Consider the following 21849-nt stretch of genomic DNA (forward strand, 5'->3'; position numbering starts at 1 on the left):
GCAGACCAGTGAAATCAAACAGTCCACTCTCTGGAGTCCAGAGAGATGCCTGACTTCAAGCATACGGTTGGTTTATCCACGAGAACCGAAGCCTGCTCTACCCACATCCAGTGATTCATTTGATCACTTGTTGTGGTTCATTCTGAATGCTGCTCCTGTACTGGCTTGTATTGTAGTCATTAAACAGGGATTATATCAAAACTTGAACGCAAGGTGAATGCAAATAAGTGCAATTTGTTGAAAACCAGTGATGCTAGAAAACCACTAGAGTAGTGTCACAGTGACCAATTAACACACAGCTACTTAGATCTGAAATCCATTTTTGACTGAATTAATTATGAGAGGCTGAGTCACACTACTTATGACATGGTAATACATTAATTATAAAGATCAATGTGGTTTTTAGGATGTGCCCACCTCCCACACAACTCAGTCCCAATGTCAACACTGCCATCTAGTGCGCAGTAAGCAAACAGTGCAGGGTGGAGGCTGCGGTACCAGTATACTCACTTACTTAACAACATTAAACTCTGTTTAAACCCGATGCAGAGGCCACCTTAAGTATTGAGTCAGGTCTGAATACAGCATGGTGCACGGCCCACTGTAAATCATGCAAAAGTAGCAACAAGAGTTGACTTTCTAATCCCCTTAAAACGTATCCATTCTTTAATTAGAGTTTTTGACTGAGTCATATAGAAGCAAGTAATAACATTTACTAGAAATTACGTCTCAGCCAAAGTTCAGCCAAATGGCATCTGTCACATTTTGAGTTTACTTGTGCGGCTGGTGGTGAGAAATCTGACTCTTGGCCTTTGTAAACAAAGGTCAACAAATTCTCATGTCACGAGCTAGACAAAGAAAACCGACGGGTCGTATTCTCTAAATCAGTAGACAAAGCTTTTCTAACTGACTAGAAGCCAAAGGCTGATGGAACATTTGAATTTGGGCTCCTAAACTTTGAATCAGTTAACGACAGTATTTTGATACTTTATTTATTACTGTGATATCTAATTTATCTCCATAAAGGAAGTCAGAGGTCCATACATCTTCAGACTATGTGAAAATAAACACAGACCCCAGAGCCCAGTCGTCGGATATGTATAGACATCTTGTTGCCCTGCAGAGACTGCTGAACATCCTATAATGGCCCCTTATGATTCAGACTCTCCATAAATTCTGAGACCAGTGGAAACGTTTTAAAATATCCTCAATGAGCCTCCTGCCATAACTTTCCACTGGTATGACTCACAGTCAGGGTTTCCACTAAAAGCCTTTATATAAAAGAAGGACAGCTTTCTACAGAGGCAGAAAGACGAACACAAAGTGCTCCAGTGTGCCACATTCTTTAATCAATTGTCATGCTTTAATTGACTTAAAGGAACAGTGTTTTAGCATTTATGGGGATTTAGGGTTAGGGTTAGGAATATAATAATATTAATACGTCGGTTTTCTTTAGTATATAATCATCTGAAAATAAGAATCTTTGTGTTTTTGTTAACTTAGGATGAGAAGTGTATATCTACATACGTAGGTCCTCGTCATGGAGCGGTCGCAACGTTTCTACAGGAGCCCAGAATGGACAAAACCAAACACTGGCTCTAGATAGGGCCATTTGAGTTTCCACTTGTTGGCCACCGTAGTTCTCCTACACTTTTGGCACACTGTTTATCAGATGGCTTACCTGACCCGGGCCACAACAAAGTCAGCACGCAAATGTCAGCAGGACAACAAAGCAAAACAAGCTAAGCTAAGAGCTAACCAAAGAGCAAACCACATTGTAATCCTGTTGTTAAGTCAAGGAGTACGCTATAGATAGGCTATATTCTGCCTTTGTGAAATGTTACCTTGTGTGAGTACTCTTCTCGCATCAGTATGAACTCAATCAACACAAGCAGCTGTTGTGGGCACATGTCTTGTTGACTAAAAACAAAACTCGTGATGAACAGCGGAATGTGAAATGAAAGCTGAAGGGGAATGACCCATTTATACGGAATTTGGTTTGGTTTTTGGATTAGGATCCGACTGACAAAGGGAGATTCATTGCGTCTTGCATCTGGATTGTGACTGTAACTTCAGAACCATTTAGATTAGACCAATAAGGGCACACGCAGACATGCATCAGCTCTCTTCAGACACATGTGAAGAGGCTGTGTCTGCCCTTCTTGTTTGGAGTCTGGTTACAGTCTTTGAGCCAGAAGCGGACAAAACGCTAAAGCGACCTGGAACCAAAGATGAGAGGGGGGAAAATATCAACAGTGCAACGTGGCATTGAACAGCTGACTGGTTTCATCATCCAGGCTCAGTTCCTTCAAAAGGCTGCTTGTACATTTAACCCCTTGAGCCATACAGGCTAGATTACAGTAAATGACGTCTAGTTATACTGCACATTACATTTCCATATCAAATCTCCGAGACCTAAAGACAGGACAATCCCATCAGAAACTCACTGGCATTGTAAAACCTTACACAACTTTTTAGAGATAAACAACAAGTTGATTATTTGATGGAATGACAGTTAAAGAGTAACTGTTTCCTAATTTTTGTAGATTTTAAAGCACAAATGCAAAACATCTGCTTGTTTAAACTTATTAAATGTGATGAGTTGTCATATATATATGGTTTTGGACGTGAGCTGGAAACAAATAGGCAATTTAAAGATGTCAACTTGGCCTCTGGATGATTTGTTCCTATTTTATATAATACTTTCTGATCTCCAAGACCTTAAAAAATGACTGTTGACGCAAACACTACATACAAAATCAGAACTCATTAGAGAGTCACTGAAACGGTGAATACATAACATCAACCCCTCGCTATGGCCTTTAGGACTCTGGCCAGGTCAAACAAAGCATTATCACACCATCTGTGACATCTTATCAGGAAACAAAGTACATTGTGTTTTGTGGTTATGTCACGAGGTCAAGTGGACTGTGTAGTTAGACTGCCAGAGACCATGGTCCTGGGTCCTCACCTGTTTGGGGTCATCGTAGAAGACACCGACGGTGTTGAGCTTTGGCCCAATGCTGCAGCTCTCTGTGTAGGCTGCACCGCAGTCCTTGTACGATCCTTCTCTGAACTTATAAGCAATGGTAACATTTCTGACAGGAGGTGGCCCGGTCTTTATGATCACGTCACACAGTAGTCCCGAGTACATCACGAAGCCCCCCACTGTCACAATCAAACACACCAGCAGCACGAGCAACAGGAGCACCAGAATTAAATCAGACATGGTTTCTCTCTTCTCAAAGCGGTAACGTAAAGATGCAAAAAAAAAAAAGAAAAAGAAAGGGATATCTGTCAAGCCTAAAACACGTCTTCCTCCGGGTTACACACAGCGAGACTGTGGTCCAAGCAGCTTCAGACGACCGAAACAAACGTGGCTATTCGAAAGACGGTGTTGAATTTAGGATTCACGGTCGCAATGACCTGAAATGAAATACAAAACACTCAGTCAAGTTGACAGAAGAGACAGTTTGTTTACGGTATTTCCCCAAACACAGGACACGCTTCCTGGATAGACCATTCTCGTCCATAGCAGGGGGAGACGTGAATGCGTTTTTTTAATTATTAATTTGCATGTATTAATCACACCGCTGAAAATATGAAATATATACATTATAAATATCAATCAATACATTTGATTCCTATATATCAACGAAAGCCATCGTTGGTGCGTACAGCACACACATTCATGGCAAATTAATTCCCTCTTTTATTTACGGTGGTTCAGCCCAAGAGCTGTGCAGAAGGATGATAGCGCTGTAACAAAAAGCGGTGGTTTTCTTTGTTTTCATTCATATATATTATGATTCTCGTGCTCTATAAATGATGTAAGGGACTTATCTGGAGGATGTCGGTGCTTGAAGACAGTTGTCAGGGCTGCTTTTAGGGATTCAAACACTGAAGGTTTTGTTCAACCATAATTGCAAAGTCCTGCTTAGTTCTTCAAACTAAGGAAATTCATTTAGGACAAAATATGAAGCGAATTACAAAACGAGTTTGAGCAGAATCCAGTGGAGCTGAGGGATTTGTAAAGCTAGAACATCTGTAATCAAGTTAAGATAGAATCAGGATTACACTTTCATTTATTGTGTCATTTAATTACATAACTCTGTTACTAGTTAGGCTCCTCCCCAACACCGGAGGTGTGAGAGATGTTTCAAAACAAAGAGGATAGCTTTCTTTGCTTCCTGGGATTTGTTCAAATCCGCATGCTGTTCTGGCAGTTTAATATGACTGACCAAATGTAAAGCTGCATTAATACATTTTTAAACACTTGGGGCAGAAAACTGCCAAAACAAGCTGATGGATACACAACTGCAAGCATATCATGTCCCGCCACATATTGTCAAATTCGCAATGGATATAAACTGATTCAAAGGGGATTTTGTGTGTGATTTGAATGTAAATAGCTTGCCAGAGTGCAACTAAAGCATCAAATTAGACTAATAGAGCTTGTTTATCAGAATAAGAAATGCCAAAGGGTCTAGGCTAAGCCCTGAATGTCTGTTATGTGTTTATTAACTGGGCCAGGCCTCGTGTCGTGTTACTACGGTGCCCCCGGGGCAAAGCAAACTGAGTATCCCTGCAGTAGAGGGCCTCACTGGTGGACTTCAGACCAGGACCTGAGTTGGACCGAGTCCAAGTTATTAACCATGTAAATGTGTTCGAGCTCAGCTCCGACCCAATTAGATCATGTGATGTGTCTTAATCATCATGTGAGAGGAATGTGATATATAATGCAAGACAGAGACTTTCTCTAAAATATTGTACAGCTCAGTTTTCATTTGTGAATTTGACTCAGTTGTTTTACAAATGTTGACTTTAGTGTCTGAATAGCTTGGGTTAGTACGTTCTTACTGTTAAACTGTGCATTTTTCCTTCCACATGCATGTAGTTCACTTCTTTAATTTCGGCATCTTCCTACCAGGAGGAATTGTGAGTTATAAAAGCAGAATAACTTTAAAATGTATGCAAGTCTGACTATGTCAACAAAGAAAGGAGGATTTCTGGATACAACGTACACAGAGGGAGCGAGACTTCGTTCTCTGCTCATGTAGACATAACTCCACTATATCTTTACATTGCAAATAGTCTTTGCTGCTCTTAATCCCGAACATTGCACCATTAACATGTTTACAAATGAGTCTGCAGGAGGTATTAAAGACATAGCTTGCCTTCATTTCAAACTAAAGCGTATCGGGGCTGTCCCTCTGTATGTCAGTGTTTAGTCTGTGAAAAAAGTCAGTGTTCTTATATTTATACTGAATGACAAATCAGACTGAAACAATCTCACAATAATCTCTATTTTATTTAGAAGAAAGCATATAACACATGTCTTTAAAGAACCATACTTAATGTGGAAACTGTTTAGCATGTTTTATCTTCAACAGAAGATAAAACCAGTGGAAGTACATAAATGCATTGCCCATTGAGGAGCAGTATTTAATACATTTAGAAAGTGTTGATGTAAAAAGACACTTCCAAACCAAGAGTGTATTGTTTGGTCAATCAGAGTCATCTGTAATATCATCTTGATCCACATCTTCCTCTCTGTTGACTGTCTTACTTTCCTCAGAGTCAGTCCCCGGGGCCTAAAGAAAAGCACACGAGAAACCTTTGGCAAACATGCTTAATTAAAGCTGTGAACCAGCTCGCATAAAGCAGGAAGCATCGAGGAGAAACTACGTAACATGGGGTCTCGGAACTGACACCACATCAGGTGTTTTCCCTGTTAACTGTGTCGGCCACTAATCATTAGCGTGCTACAGAGCTCCAACAGTTATCTTATCAGCCCTTTAGAGTTTCCACTGCCTGTTAGCCGAACTGTTTGGTTTGAACTTCACAAAGTAATGACCTACTCAGCAGCAGTGGAGGCACGTCGTTTGTCTGACAGCGTTATTACTGTGTGCTGCTTATACCTTCAAAGAAAACCTGTGTTGTGGTCCCCACTCCTGACAATATTTTTAGCCACTTTATGCTTATTTACACATGAATCTGTTTTGTATTTACTTACATCCATTGTTCAGTATAATGAAGAAGGTTTTATTACGTTTTTTTCTCTTTCTCCCTTTGTTTACAACGTACACTCCCTGATTTTTGGGTTTGCCGCTGAATCTCTCAAATTTCCCAGGCTGTTGTTGTTGATTTGAAAGACACCAGTTAATACTAGTTACAGTATAATGAGTGTAAACACATTGTCAATTTGTGACTTGCATTGTTAATACCTATTGGTCTCTTCAGTTTTTCACCATTTTTGTAAGTTTTGTTGAATTAATTCTTGGTCAAGTTACTGCTGTTTGGAGTAAACTCTCGGTCTTGTTGTCTAAAATGTTACAGAATCAAAACTTTTCATCTTTTCATCCAATCCTATTCCCGTATCAGATGTGAACACAATGCCTGAACACGGCAGGTACCTCGTCCTCTGACTGGTCCTGAGGCAGCGGGGAACGTTGCTGCTCCTCCTCCTCCTCCTCCTCCTCGTCACTTTCTTGTGACTGCTGAGAAAGAATCTCTTCACCCTGCAGCATATATTGTTTGTTTACTGTAAGCCAACAAATATGTACAGAGACACTTTCTATAAGTTCAATAATGTTGTACCTTCAGGTTGCGATTCTTCAGGTTGCCAATCTGAAATGCCTCCTGACAGTTGTTGAGCGACAGCATGGCCTTCACTCTGTAAACTAACAGCTCGAGGCTCTTCTTTAAGGCTGGTACGTGACTGGTCAGGCTTGTATCCTGCTGAATCTGGGCACCAAGACATTATGACAGGGTTAATTAGTGCTAATTTAACAGGAATATTCATTACATTTTGAAAGATTTGGCACCAGTACATGTAGAGAGATGTCTCCAACTAAAGACATTAGAAATGAATGAGCTAGAAACTGTGTGAACTGTGGCTACCTTAGAATGTCCACACATGTGATGGAGCTGCCGGGTGCTGAGCTGGAAGGTTTTTAGCAGGTCCTGGACATCCTCCTTAAAAAGGCAAAGCATCACACAGAGTCACCCCAATGTCAGCACTTCATTATCTCCGCCAGAAGTAAGCCTGGGGAGAGGTTATGTGTTTAGTCTTGTGTGTGACTGTGCGTCTGTGACTGAGTGAGCGTGCACCTCTGTGTCTGTCCACGGCTAATCTCGCATTGTGCTGCAGCAAACTATGGCTGAAAGGAACTACCAGTGCTACGCGGGCAGACAGCTTGGTGAGTTTACCTTTGTGTTTTGGCACAATTGTTTGAAGTGTGTTTTATGACGACTTTGAGCCCAATACTTGTATAATGTTACATCGCCGCTCGTTTTTTAAGTTGAAATGAAGTGTTTGACGACGCTTTACAGCACTGGCTGTGTTGATTCAATCCCACGATAGAGCAGCGGTCGCTGCAGACACACCTGGCGGACACCTGCACTCTACTGAGCGCACCTTTCTAGTTTTGCATGTTTCACACAACAACACAGAATGTTGTGTTCTGTGCTTAGCCATGCTCTAGTGCCAACCCGTGTTTGAATAATATAGGGAAGCAGAAGAAGAAAACGTGCACTTATACATAAAGAAAAGGTATCTCAAAAAACTCTCTCTGGGATAAACTAAAAAAATTGATTAGTAGTTAATTTCTGGTCTTTTACAGTAATTTACTTTTGTTTATATCAAATCAGGAACCTGGCAAATTATTTTGCGTAAAGTATACTGTTATTTGTTGTTTGCAGAAGTAATTACATCATGACAACTATTTCAGAGTGCGGTCGACATATCAAAGGCCATACTTGTACAGCATTTCACAATTCAACGTTCAGCTTAATATGACATTTACAAGCTGTATTAGGTGACACCATTTCATGCGTACCATGTGCCTCTTGAAACTGTTGTCCAGTAGTGGCATCCCCAACTTCAGGAAAGACTCCAGGAAAAGGCGGCCATACTGGCAATAACAACATTATAATCAGTCAATACAGAGTCACAGCCGTTTCACCTGAATGAGAAATCTTTCTCAGCACTCACAGCCAACTCACCTTCAGGCACACATTGAGCACCGGCCTAGAATCAAACACCTGTGGAAAGAGATTAGAGCACAAACACGTGAGCAGATGAGCACATATGTTAAAGACTAACAAATGCATAAAAGAATAGATGGGATAAAAGGGATGAGATTGCTCATCTAATTTAACCGAAAACGAATCAAAATATGACCCGATACTGGACTGAATGCTGGAAAACGATGACGTTAAATGACATTCACAGCCATTAGATCATGATGCCAACAGACCTTCACTAGATCAACCAGGACATGAAGATTTCTGACAGCCAGGGTCCATGTCAGCAGCTTCTCACTCTGAGCCTGAAGGAGAACATGGGTCACATGTTGTTGTAGTTAAAACACACAACGTACATATAGTTAGTTAAGCACAAAAAGGCACTACGGCCTAATTCTCAGAGAACACCGTGTACAAACACCTGATGGCTTACCTCAGTGTTGTCACTGACTTTGCCAGCAGGAATCTTCCTGATGGCCTTTTCCAGCTCTGCCATCAACACTTTGTAGAACACCAGGAATGTGTGCCTTAAAAAATGGAAGAATTTACAACATAAATAATAACGCTATGGATAAAAAAAACTCTTTAATGTGATTATTATTGATGTATTGTTATCACAGTTGGAGTGCTGGATGGCAGGAGCACATGAATCAATCCAACTGCAATCAAGCTACTTTTGTAGAATCACTAACTCACCAGCGGCCTTCCATTTTGCCCTGAGACGACTAAGCACAATGAAGTGATGGTGGTTTACCTGTTGAGAGTGGGCCATGATGCAGAGCTCTCATCTTTCGAAGCATTGATGAGCTCAGGGATTCCCACTCCAGTTATTTCCTCCACTGCCTTCAGGACATCGTCGACATGCTCCAGGTAAATTCTGCAGAGAGAGGAGAAAAGACAAATAAATGTTTCTTCAAAAGGTTCTGTAGAGATGATGCTCCTGAAAATCTTCTCTCATCTAATCTTATCAGGCATCATATACACCAATACAACACAATGCACAGTATGTGTGATAACCTTAAAGCTATTGCCAATGTATCAGACAGGCTCTAAAACAAAAATACGTTTTTGCTACTTTCCATCAATTTTGTATGCAACTTTCTTTTGTTTTGTGCACAATTGATTTCTGAAAAACAGACACACCTTAGGAGAGTATGAAGTGCCTCATTGGATTTGATCCCTCGCTCCCTCGCTCCACTGGCTGTCACCCAGTCTTGGCTGAGGAATCTTTTAGCTAGAGAAGCTTGGAAGACAAATCGGGCATTTATCATCACAGTCCAATTGATCGCAGATGAGTTGATTTAAGTGAGGCAACGTGTCCGACTGACCAGTCTGCTCTCTGTAGGCAGCAGGGTTGCCTCCTTTCTCTGACACAGTGGACAGAAGCCGGGAGAGACACAGGGCTGTGCTGAGACTTGGCACTGTGCTGCGGAAGTTCACCAGGTACTCGAAGCCGTGTCTAAACAGAGCAAAAGAGGGGCAAAAACACAACTAAACCCACTCGATTTTATGAGAAGATTCTGATATTAAGAGTTCCTCATCCCTGTGTGAATGTTGCGTTTTATGTCTCTTAAACTTTATCACTCACTTTACAAGCTGCCCCAAGGTCAAATCAGCACTTTCCTCTTTTAGTCGTTCAGCTAAAACTCCCAGCGCCTTCTTCAGTAAGCTCCGCTGTCCTGGCTGGCTGAATCCAGACCTGACAAACACACACAGACGTAGATCCGTCTAAACAGAAGCTAGACACACCGACTCTTCCAAAGGCCTACTGCTCTGTAATTCTATAGAGTTAAACGATTCAATGTCCCCTCCTCACCAGCTGAAGGTGGTGTTCAGGACCTGCAGGAGCAGCTGGTAGCCTGATGACATCACATGGTGCTCCTGAACATCTGTGGCGGGCCCGTCCACAACACCGTTGTTCTCAGACAGCAGTGTCTGGGGGGGGAAACAAATTCACAAATGTAAACAAACACAACAATTTATTTAGACAACTGGGAGAAAGAGGTACGCTCTCCACTTGTATCTACAGATTTCTTTGCACCTGAAAATAGTTGTGGCAGTTCTCGAGGTGTGAGCAGAGGGCGGGCAGCAGCTGGACACAGTAGGAAGCAATATCCTTGGAGCTCCGCTGTTGTAGATGGGAGAAGCCCACGCTCTTATCGGTCCGTCCCTGCGCAAGAAAATATGTCATTAGGTTTGGTCTCATATGAGCCTGCATATTAGTTTTATACAGTTGGAACAAAATATCATAGACACCCAATGCGTCTCGGCAGACAGGACAGAAAATGTACTTTCTTCAGGCCTTCATTTTATTTGCCTGTATTAAAGAAAAACCTAAGAAATCATTAATGAATATTGCAAACAGATGGTATTTCATAACTTCTCTCGTTAAGGTTTTTTCTGCACCTTGAAGAAAAAAGGTCTCTTGGCGGGAGCAGCTGTAAGACTGAACTCCAGCTTGCGATGCATATCCTCCAGCAGGAACACCAGCTCAGCAGGACCCAGCAGAACCTCCTCCCGCACCTCAACCACAGAACAATAGCAGAGATGTAGAACACCTGTGTATTGATGCATGTGTTGCTTACATTTGTGCAATAGATTCAAAACTGCATTGACAATGATTTCACTACAAAACAATCTGTCATATATATATATACACACACACATATGTAAGCTGATGTACTCTGAATAACCCCACCCCTAATCTGAAAGGGTAATTTAAGTATTTCAACCTGGACCCTATATCCCATGTTTCTATGTCTAAGTGACTAATGGTTACAACAATGTTTTAAACAGGTCCAGGAGTTTGTCTGGTGCAAAGGAGGAGGCTGTAAATACACTGCGATGTTAAGCCTCGGTTATCCGCAAGGACCGTTGCACGTGAGCTGATGCAGAATCGTGACGAGGAAACATTTGGATCTTTTACAAGTCGTGCTTGTTTCTCCTCACAGCAAACAGACATTCTCAAAGCTCCTCTTCGCTCTACATTTCTACCGACTGTCTGTGTATTTAGAAAATGTTGGATGTGCACAGACAGGCGAAGACCTGCCTCACAGAAACCCAGTGAAGGGCCGTGTCTGATGGTGTGATATCACTTATGTCATGCGGACACTTGTGACTCTCGCGAAAAGACAGAGACGCATCTGTACAAGACCGAATCACATTTTAAACCACCTCCAAATGTGGTTTGGATCCAATTTGCAAAGAAATCTAAAATGTATCTGGATACAATCTAAAAAATGGATTTGAGCTGGAAGTCTGAACGAGGTCTGGACACACCAACAAGGGAAAATACAGAAGTCATCCTTTAAAGTTTGAAAGCCTTGATATAGTAAATAATAATAAGGGAAATATTATTTTAGCCCTACAAACCTTCTTAGTCCCTTTCTTACCTTGGTGTTGAGCTCAGAGTCGAGCAGTGAGCAGGTCAGCAGGCCACACCGCAGCACATCAAGCACCTCCATGTCCAGCTCCCTGAAGAACTGTCGGTAGGACACCAGACTGACACCTTGCCGCATCTCCTTCTCCTTCTCCTTCTCTGGCTGCTCCTTGAGCACAAGCAGAATCCCCTTTTTAGCGTAGCTCCATAACAACGAGATTAATACGTGGGGTTTGAAGTTTACCTGCTGAGTTTTGTCTGCTTCAGTCATCTCCTCGAGCTGAGAGCTGCTCTCTGAGGAATTCTTACCAGGGGCCTTCCTTTTCTTTCCTGTGCCATCTAAAATAACATATGTGAGTTAGACAATCATGTGAGTATTTATTCCTTATTATGAGTAATTGGTTTGATTAATGTGGAAAAATATCTTCCGGTACCTTTCTTTGCCTTACTCACAGGAGCAGCAGAACTAAGTGTGACCCCATCTGGGCTTTCTCCATCAAAGTTGGCAACAGGTGGAACATAGCCAGGTGTTTCTGAAACATTTTTAAAAGAATTGACACCACGTGGCACAACGGGCAGATCTTTAGATGCTCAGTGTTGATGGATCCAAAACTCACCTGCCAAAGCCCTCTCCAGCAGTGACTGGAGGTAGGTGATGTTCTGCAGACGGGTCATCACTCTCATCTTCATCTCGGTTTCTTTTTGTTCACAGAAGGCATTTATGACCTGTCACAAAACAGGCTTTAGTCTCGTGTCTTAGCTACATTTAAGAAAGGTGTTGTAAAAAAATCAAAACACATGCAGTAACCTCTCTGAACCAGTTGATGGCGTGAAACAGCAAAGAACAGAAGAATTCCCGATCAGCTTTTGACAGGCTCTCAATTTTCTCGATGACATCCATGTCCGTTAGCATCAGAGGGCAGCCTGTGGTCCAGCAAATGTAAACAAACACACACACACAAATCACTTTACAGCCATAGAGATGCGATCAAACTCGTTTTCAGAAGAAATGTGTAACTTCCACGTCCTCACCCAGCAGGCCGTCGATCTCCTCCAGGTTTCCCTGGTGCAGTTTGTGCACACAGAGTCTCAGGAGGCGGAAAAATGGAGACAGACAGAGAGGAGACACTCGCCTGTCCCCACAAAACACAGGAAGATATTATGAAATGAACTGAAATTGCAAATCTGACTCTACTGCAAGTGAAATACATCATTGACTACAGATTCTGTCATCACTCATCGGAGCTGGTTAAAAGGTGGTGGGAGTGAGGCGACTGACTTGTGGGCCTTTGTGGTTTGACTCTGCTGCTCTCCTTTGGTCTGGAGATCTTTGGCCAGTAGCGGCAGTAAGTCGATGACAATGTTGCCCTCAACCTCCAGGTCGTACATCACACGGGGCGTGAAGGGAAAGGAACTGAGAGACACACGGACATGTCAGGAGTTACAGGAATCAATGCTTATTTAAACGATTTCCTATGCTGCCAGCTGTCCATCACTAACCCGGATATTTCTGGTCTGAGATCCACCACAAAGTCCCCCTGGAAGTCTTCTATGACACTCTTTCCGATTGTTTGCTGTTGGTTGGAGAACAACACGACCAGAATGCTTAATGATGCCTTAGTTGTGTCTTCTGTTGGATGCATATCAGACACTGTACACGAAGAGAGTAACAACGGGAAGTGTTTGTCGGAGACACACCTGCACCTGTGGGTCCAGGCTCGAGCTCAGCACCAGATTGGCCAGTTCATCATAGTAGAGAGCTGCAGCCTCAGGTGAGCTTTCACTGCTGGACTTCACCAGCTCCAACAGCGCCGTCACCTGCAACAAGCGGTACACGAAGATATCTAAAGACCAGTCAACTGCAGGTACTTACGGTTCACTGCGCGCTCTGCGGACAGGTGTAACAGGAATGAAGAGGAAACACATCTCAGGTCTCAGCTCTCAACTGATAATAATCTGCCTTTTATAGTTTGCGACAGGAGAAGTCATTGCTGTAACCCGTAGCTGGTGTGCAGTGTCTGAATCAAGACACTGACTCTGTAACCGAAAGGCTTGAATACAGGACCCCCAACCCCCAAATGAAGGGTTATCTATTTACTATATATACCATCCTGGGGTAGAAATTGTATATTATATAAAGGTTAATATCAAAGTTATTCACAAGTCCCACTGCTTTCTATAATAAAGTGAAGAAGATGGCAAAAGTATAAACACAAATGTTAACCAAAGTCATCTTATCGGCTTATAAAGCCAAATTAAATGCAAAATAAGGATTAACAGGCTTTTGGATGATACTTATTGTTTTATATGATATACCCTTATCCCCTATTAAACTAAATCTAGGGCTGAAGAACATAAAACGTTACTGTTATCTGTATGTACTTGAAGTTATGGACTGCAGCTATAACTCAATAACTCACCATAACTGTAAGCCACAAAAAAAGTAGTCAGACCCACAGTAGCCATTGGCCGGCTAGTTCTCCTCCCCTCCCACTATCTATTTTGCAAGGACACTGTTGCTGCACCCTGGCCTTAGACAACTGTGATGGATTTAAAGACAAACAAACAACATAGAAGATTTTTTTTTTTTCCCTTGTGCCAAATTACGATGGGTTCAAGCAGACCTTTCTGCTGCACTTCTCCAAAAGAGTCTAGAATAAAAGTGATGTTGAAATGAAAAAATAAAAAATAAAAACCAAACTAATAAGAAATCACAAACTGTAATATCCGTGCAACACACACATTGTGCATTCTGATTGTTTTAATGCAGAACATGTACCTGTCTGAGCGTCTCCTGAGGTAACGACCCATTCTGTGACTCCTTCCCTTTAAGCCTGGGGGGGGGGGGGGCAGAAAGTGACAGAATGAAGAAGAAAAATGTGTTGCACGTCTATTGCCTGTGAGTACCACCTCTTACCTGATGGCCCCCATGCTTCCTACAATCCTGATGGCACCAATGATGCCAATGCGCTTGTACTTGGGCACAGTGCTGGAGAGCTGTTTGCGGATCACTATGTGCATGTCATCCTGAGTGTAACAGAGTCAGAGAGCTAGGTGAGCGGGGGAGATGTGGTCAAGAACAAAAGACTGAATTATGTCGTGAATGTTTACCTGGATGTGAGATCCCTGCTGCTGTTGCCCAAAGGCCAGGCTGCTCAGGAGGTGGAAGAGTCTGCGGATCTGCTGGGGTGTGAGGCTGTCCATGTAATCTAAGATTCCCTGAATCAAATGTAGTTCTCAGTTAAAAACTAAACCAAACGCAACAATATTAAACCTTTGTAAGAAAGCCACCAGGGACCATCTGCTGTCGGTCCATCATTTCAGCTCAAATTTCATTCATACATTTATTTGAATAGTTTTGTTTCTCATAACAATGAGGAAAAACATTTAAAATTGTATATACATATAATGACCTGAAAGCTCAGATCCATCATTTATGCGCTTTGATGAGCAAATACAATAGCAGGTATAAGGATCGCCTCCTTACCTTGACAAAAACTGCATAAAGGGCCATTTCTGAGGGTTTTTCTGTAACAAGGCACAAGAGCAGCTCCAGAGCCATGTCCACCTCGCCACCCACACCACTGCACACATGGGTCACCAAAGAGCCCACCACCTCCTACAACACATACAGGACGGAATTAAAATGACTCGGCGGCAAAAACAACAGATAAACAGGCTTAAGGCTAAAATGAATCCCAAACCCACCTGTTGGCAGTAAGAGTCAAAAGCTGTGAACGAGTGTCGGTACATGTGTCCACCAAAAGGCACCACACAGGGGTCAGGGGAGCGCAACAAGCTCTGAGCCAGAGCCAGGATGGAGGGGAAATACCCTCGCATGACCTAGAGCGACATCATTGATTAATACAACCAATCTTTCAAATAATAATAATATATATAAAAACAAAATGCACGGTGCTACTGTCTTTGTATTTGAACGTGTACGTTCTTGAACGTCTGCAGACTGACCCACCTGAGCGTAGTCCCTGAAGGTCCTCTGGAGCAGAGCCTCCTGGATCAGTCCAGTCCTCACTTTCCCCTTCAGCACCCTCTCTGCCCCCCGCCGGCTCTGGTTGGCGTTGGTGGAGTGGAGGATGAACAGCACCAGCAGATCTACTACCTGACATGGCCGAGCACATTGTAAGGGATAGACAGGTCCACAGACACACAGAAATGTGACACATAGAAATAGCTCTCAGACAGGTCCTTGATTGTTAAAATGTCCATTGTGTCCAAACTTTGTGATTGCTTTTGAAGATGACAGTTGGTTTACAGTGCGATAAATGTTTCTATCATTGTTCAGACTTCATTAACAACTGTCGTCAAAATGAATAAATTCCTTTTTTATTTTGTTAATTGTATATGTGTGGGCACATCAGCCCAGAATGGTATGTAAGTGCTCTGTTTACACATTTATACTGTTTACTTTTGGATACCCTGAACTAAGGAGATGACTCTCACCTTATGGTCCTCCTCTTCGTCCACAGACTCTATTGCCTGATTTAAAAAACGACACAGTGATCGTTCAGTAAGCGACACTGAAATTGACAAGACTGTCATTCAAAAGCATCAGCATTTATTAATCAATTAAAGCAAGGGGGAACAAAACACTGATTCATTTCCCACCTTGAGCCAAGCCTCGGATATCATTTTCTGGAATCGCACTGCCGACTTGATGCCGTCCAGTGTCAACGTCACGCTGTCTTGGCTGCTGCCAGCTGATGGTGTGGAAGCGGACCTGCTCCAAGAACAGACTTACTCCATTAAACTTCAGGAATGCAACTATACCAAGAACCTTCACGCCTACTTCAAAATATCTTCCTGACTAAATACACCGATGAATAGCTGTGAGGGATTTGGAATCTGTGTTGTCTTACGCGGCGGATCCTTTGCTCTTTATGCGGCTCTGAGAGGCCTGCAGCACAGCGGGGAGGACACACTGCTCCAGCTCCAGCTTTTTACGAAGACTACACACCACCTACACGCAGGACACACACACACACACGCCACATTCTTGATTTCAAAATATACAGAGCACAACTACTATCTTGTGTTCCCGAAATTGCATAATGGTGTGGACTCTGAGTCTGACCTCATAGGCATCAGAGGCTGAGACAGAATGCAGGATGAACTTCACCACCACCGGTAGGTCCTCCAGCTGCACAGCAGCCAAGGTGACCATGACGGCTCCACGGACCTGAGAGAGCAGACAGTGACCGGTAACAACACAGTGACATTCAAATATAATCTGTGTGTGTGTGTGTGTGTGCGTGTACTACCTCAGTAAGTAATGAGGAACTGAGGTTCAGACTAGAGAGGGCATCCAGGATGGGGACAGTCAGCTGAGTGTTCTCCTGGAGTAAAGAGCTACAGAGAACCGGGATGAAAACAGCAACTCATACAGCACAACAACCACAGATGTGTAGTAGAGATGCACTGCACATACTTGAGCTCTCTGGCTATATCATTGTGCTGGGAGTCCTCCAGTATCTCTGGCAGACTGCTGATGATGTCACGCTGAACCTCCACCGGTGCTACAGACACCAGCTCCATGAGCTTCGCCGCCAACTCCTGCAAAATAACCGGCCACGAAGAGGGCTGACATGAAGACCTCGCCGTCTAGACATTCGTGATGATGATTACAGGTCTAATTAAACAGATCAGCAAAAATAAAAACACTGTTATTGACTTTAAATATCTGTGACTGGCTCTCACATGCATCCCTATCATCAGAGAAATGACTACCTTGCTGTCCACAACTCGGTCGAGCCATTTGAACTGGTTGATGATTGTGTGAGGAATACTGAGCCCTCCATCTCCAGTGCTGTGACGGACAGAACAAGTTCACATTTAGAAAAATAACACAGCGGCAAAAAGATAAAGTGTAAAACGGTTTAAAATGCTGTAAAAAACTAAATACTGACCCATCGAACATAAATTCAGGGAGCTTCTCGAGCAAGGATTTGATGATGAAGGTCTGCGTGAAAAAGAAAAGTAGATTATGGATTAGTGGAATATGCACTTGCACAATTCACATTTGCCCACCTTACAGCAGAAAAATACATTTTGTGGGCGATGCATGGATTCTATGAAAACATCTCACCTGCAGCATCTCAATCCCCAACAGCATGCGTAGCAGACTTTCCTGAAAAGAGCTGCCATTACTGCAACACAGATTAAAAAACATGTCAGTATGTCACACCATACAGTCGGACTCCTGACATACGGTTGGTCTAGGCCGTAGCTCTCCTCTGTAGAAGTTCTGCCCACGTAGCCTCTATTAGCATTGAGTGTGTTTATATGAGAGTCACCTGGCGTCTCCATCAGACAATCGTGGGACACATGGAAGAAGGCAGTTCCTAAAGCGCTCAGGGTCCTCAATGTGAGATTCCAATCCAGCGGTGAACTCCTGCACAATCTGAGCAAAGAAATGTCCGTGAAACACAACCGCCTCGTGTTAAAACCCTTGATCTTGTGTAGGGACGGTGTATAGCGTATACTTACCCCCGGGTACCTGGGACTCTTCTGTAGTTGTTTCTGTATTCTCTTTTGGAAAACGACTTGGTCGACAGCTAGAGGGGGAAAAGATAAGGACCAGAAAAATCAGAAACTAACTTCATTCACTGGCTTGGTATGTTTTGAGACTTGGATTGAGTGTGTTTTTACCGATCTCATTGGATGTTCCGCCTTGTTTCAAGGTGACACCTGCCTCTCGAAGAAAGACCCCAAACACACTTTCATTAGTTTCCTCTGGAGCAGGTTGCTTTGATTTGCGACCAGTGGTGCGACTCTTCTTTGCCTCTATAGAGAGAAGAGAATAAACCTTAAATAAAACGGAATCCAGCAGAGAATACTGGGCTCCACATAAAGACAATACTTGAGACGAGGTGCCATCAGTTAATGAAGGGAGTGAGATGTTACCCTGTTATGTTAGATGATGTCATACTCCTGTGATGTGACGTCACTCTCAATGTAAATAATGACAGGCCTCTGAGAATTTGGATATCTTAAACCCTGTACTAACACATAGGTTAGTTATACACTGTTGTGATGTTAAGTTACATAACACTTACTAGTCGTCGTGGTTGCTCCCTCTCCTTTATCCACAGACGAGCGTCGCTTTTTACGCATCATCTGATGACATATGAAGGACAAGGTTTTTAATGGCTAACGTTAGACCGTGCTAGCGTCGACAGTAGCAAACAAGCTAAGGTATCGTTATAACAAGTGTACTTCACTGGGGACATGTTACAGCAAACTGCTATAATGTGGCTAATTAGCTAATAACGCTACAATACAAACATGCCATATTTAAGTATGTGGCGTTATATCGAGGTTATGTTAAATGTTAAAAGTGAGACGTACGCTTGGTAGACAGACGAACACACAGACGGCGATGTTACGACTCAAGCTAAAGACACAGAAATTACAAAACAAACTCTCGCGCCAAAGGTGTCCTGCGCGTCACAAACCGGTTAGGGATCATCTATTTAGATGATCTTCATAGAGTTTAAGGAACCGAGGGGGACAGCTGTGAAGAAATGAACTCTTCTGAGAATAATCAAATAAAGCGACTATAGATTGTATATATAGCTCCTTTATAAGTTAGTCTGTTGACTGAAGTTAATGTTGTGCTTTTAAAAGTGGTCCGTCTTTCTACACTACAACGACTACAACAAATGTTATACGGTCCCTAATTTTCTAGCATTAGATTGCATGTTTTACACAACCATTTTGTCCGTTGGTGGGCGGGGTGAGAACTCTGCCGACATATTCACTCACGATTACTTTTTCCAGGATACGCGGTGTAATGAAACACACAACCCCTCCCCAAGGCGATGTACCTGCGCAACTAATCCAAAGAGTGTGTTGTACATTGAGCGGCTTCACTGCTACCTGCTTCCTTCTTCGCCTCACTTGGTTTACTACAGCGATATAGTCCATTCAAGTCGTGATTTACGAGCCGTTTTGTTTTTTGAAAAAAAAGAGCAGGATCATTTCTTCCAGGAAAAACAAAAGGGATGTTACAAAATTCAGTAATCATGTTGAGGCAACCTTTTGACTTAATTAAAGATAAAATGTCAACATGGAGTTACTAAATTCATGGTATGGTATGTGTAAAAGCATTTATAATCAGGGTTTAGTAAATCAAAAATGTTTACTTACTCTTGCATGATTTTATTTTGACATACAATCATTGATGACTTTCATATTAATGTGACGGTATATTGGAACCTTCAAATCCCGTCCCGTAGGCTGCAGGAAGTGAACCATCTTGAGCGCTAAATACAAGATCTTTGGCTATATTTCATGGCTTGCTCAAGAAAGTAGAGCGACTCGCATATAAAGGGATCATTGTGACTCTCAACACAGAGGAATAGGTATCGAGAATGGCAAAAATGGCTGCGAAATTTTACGACCTCTCGGCTAAACTGTTAACAGGAGAAACGTTTAATTTCTCCTCCCTGCAGGGCAAAGTTGTCCTCATCGAGAACGTTGCGTCTCTCTGAGGTACGACCACCAGGGATTACACCCAGATGAATGAGCTCCACGAGCGGTACGCCGGCAAGGGGCTCGTTATCCTGGGAGTGCCCTGTAACCAGTTCGGCCATCAGGTGAGGAAACAATGTTATATTCACCAGGTGTACTCTCTTCACTTTCAGGCATACTGGGGTTATTCATAGCTTCTGTTTTTATTCGTTTGACATATTTTCCCTGAAATAGCTCACCTGCGTTTATAATTTTGAAACAACAATTATACAACAGCATACAGATATATTGTTATAATGAATTTCTAGGGTATATATTCAGGTGGAAGGAGTTGTGTTCCTGGTTTAAACTTGCTTTATATATCCAAGTTTACTGGCGGGTTTGAGGTTTAGCTTGTCTTATATTTACTCAATAAGTATCTGCTACAGCCACTAATTCAAGTTCATTATTATATTATCTAAACCAATTAATTAACATTTTGAAAAGTAAACTTATAACTCAAGGATACGTTGTGCTGGTGAGGAACTGAGTTCCTCTGAGATGCAGTTTCAGCATTGAATGTTTAGGAAAGAGGAAATTGTGGTAGTGTTAGTGACCAAACACGAGTTAAGTTCTTCCTTATATAACGTAATGCATGCAACGTGTTCCGCTTCACAATTGTAATGCAGAGAATAAGCAATATGCCATTTATTAACTACGTTTTTATGACAACAGTAGTAACTCATTAATAGACGGTTACAGAAATGATGGTTCAAATCAGCAGGAAGTTAAACCGTCTAGAGAGGGAAGTGCTCTTCAAGATAGAGAAGACAGTGGGATCACAGCCTTAAACCAAAAGTTAGATAGAATGGTTTACTGATCAGAACCGATATGTAAATGATCTATTAGCCATTAAATTGTTTCCAATTTCAAACCTGGAGTGAGTGGTATTGATATTATGTGGGACTGCTGAAGTACAGAGAAGTTTTCCATCCCACTTGAACTTCAAACCGTTATTGTTTCATTGTTGAACCACTTCCCTCATAAAACATAATTGTGTAATACATGTCTGTAGAGACATAATGCCATGTTGGACTTTATCAAGGGGACTTCTTAGAGTGACCTGGACCTCCCTGCTTCCCAAAATGTAACACAGTCACTCTTATTGTTCTGATTGACCCTTTCAGGAGAACTGCAAGAATGAGGAAATCCTCCTGTCCCTGAAGTATGTCCGTCCTGGAAATGGCTTTGAGCCAAAGTTTCAGCTCCTGGAGAAAGTAGATGTGAACGGGAAAGACGCCCACGCCCTGTTCGTGTTCCTGAGGGGAAAGATGCCATTCCCCAGCGACGACCCATCCGCCCTGATGACCGACCCCAAGCTGATCACCTGGAGCCCGGTCAGCAGGAACGACGTGGCCTGGAACTTTGAGAAGTTCCTCATCGGGTCGGATGGAGCGCCGTTCAAGCGCTACAGCAGGAGGTTCCTCACCAGCGACATCGAGGGGGACATCAAGAAGCTCCTCAGCCAGGCAAACTAAACCGCCCGTCCTCATCAGTGTTGTTCACCCACTTGTAGCAGCTTTTCAGCACCACGTGTGTAAACATGAGCTCATCACCTTTATGCTCATTACTTCCCCCCCAAAGCTTCTGTAGATGGTGTGCAACACTTGTCCAGACCAGCTGTGCTCTCCTACACATGATGGCTGTGTTCTGCTCTTTTACAATATGAAGACATCCTCTGAAACCAAGTTAGTTGTGAGGAGGGTATCTGATGCAGCGTAAAAGCCTGAATGTTGTCAGCTGCCTTGTGTGTATGCAAAGCACAGCTGTGTTTTGATTTGTAATGAGGACCAATAAATGCATTTTTTTTCATCTATTTCCTGACTGTCTCAGTGAAATCATGGTACCAATATTTGATGTTGTTCTTTTGAATATATATTTATGTCGACCTGCATGATAAAGGCCGAATTTAG

The 21849-nt window shown here is 42.6% G+C and overlaps 3 protein-coding genes across 3 annotated transcripts in view; 1 reads left to right on the forward strand and 2 right to left on the reverse strand.

Annotated features, from left to right (window-relative positions):
- Nucleotides 1–3476, reverse strand: part of tex264a (testis expressed 264, ER-phagy receptor a) — a 61563-nt gene extending 58087 nt beyond the window's left edge. Inside the window, exon 1 of the mRNA XM_079186176.1 lies at nt 2972–3476. Coding sequence (XP_079042302.1) covers nt 2972–3229 — 258 coding nt within the window. The 5' untranslated portion in view covers nt 3230–3476. The remainder of the gene's footprint in view (nt 1–2971) is intronic.
- Nucleotides 3477–5365: 1889 nt separating this feature from the next.
- fancd2 (FA complementation group D2) lies at nt 5366–18834 on the reverse strand. The gene is made up of 43 exons (XM_079186090.1): nt 18773–18834; nt 18481–18541; nt 18074–18208; nt 17912–17979; nt 17719–17825; nt 17511–17571; nt 17332–17384; nt 17153–17231; nt 16854–16978; nt 16687–16774; nt 16500–16604; nt 16285–16385; nt 16034–16145; nt 15869–15904; nt 15381–15527; nt 15116–15250; nt 14895–15026; nt 14519–14626; nt 14325–14434; nt 14187–14241; nt 13106–13225; nt 12908–12981; nt 12687–12821; nt 12440–12540; nt 12216–12331; nt 12025–12133; nt 11842–11940; nt 11421–11746; nt 10435–10551; nt 10070–10198; nt 9845–9963; nt 9617–9727; nt 9357–9487; nt 9172–9271; nt 8783–8905; nt 8462–8555; nt 8262–8333; nt 8008–8046; nt 7842–7916; nt 6904–6978; nt 6601–6747; nt 6417–6521; nt 5366–5594 (listed from the first exon to the last, which is right to left on the reverse strand). Exons 2-43 carry the CDS (start codon nt 18539–18541, stop codon nt 5508–5510), a joined length of 4422 nt encoding a protein of 1473 aa, XP_079042216.1. The 5' UTR covers nt 18773–18834; the 3' UTR covers nt 5366–5507.
- Nucleotides 18835–19740: 906 nt separating this feature from the next.
- gpx1b (glutathione peroxidase 1b) lies at nt 19741–21752 on the forward strand. The gene is made up of 2 exons (XM_079184523.1): nt 19741–20022; nt 21064–21752. Exons 1-2 carry the CDS (start codon nt 19798–19800, stop codon nt 21412–21414), a joined length of 576 nt encoding a protein of 191 aa, XP_079040649.1. The 5' UTR covers nt 19741–19797; the 3' UTR covers nt 21415–21752.
- Nucleotides 21753–21849: the final 97 nt, after the last annotated feature.

The sequence above is a fragment of the Pholis gunnellus genome, assembly GCF_910591455.1.
Source record: "Pholis gunnellus genome assembly, chromosome: 3".
Taxonomy (NCBI): domain Eukaryota; kingdom Metazoa; phylum Chordata; class Actinopteri; order Perciformes; family Pholidae; genus Pholis; species Pholis gunnellus.

Coding starts and splice junctions, on each gene's coding strand:
- fancd2 (XM_079186090.1), bottom strand. CDS start 18,541: ATGATGCGTAAAAAGCGACGCTCGTCTGTGGATAAAGGAGAGGGAGCA. Junction 8,556..8,782: donor TCATGGCCCACTCTCAACAG/GTAAACCACCAT, acceptor CCATTTTTTAAG/GCACACATTCCTGGTGTTCT. Junction 6,748..6,903: donor ACATGTGTGGACATTCTAAG/GTAGCCACAGTT, acceptor CTTGGTGCCCAG/ATTCAGCAGGATACAAGCCT.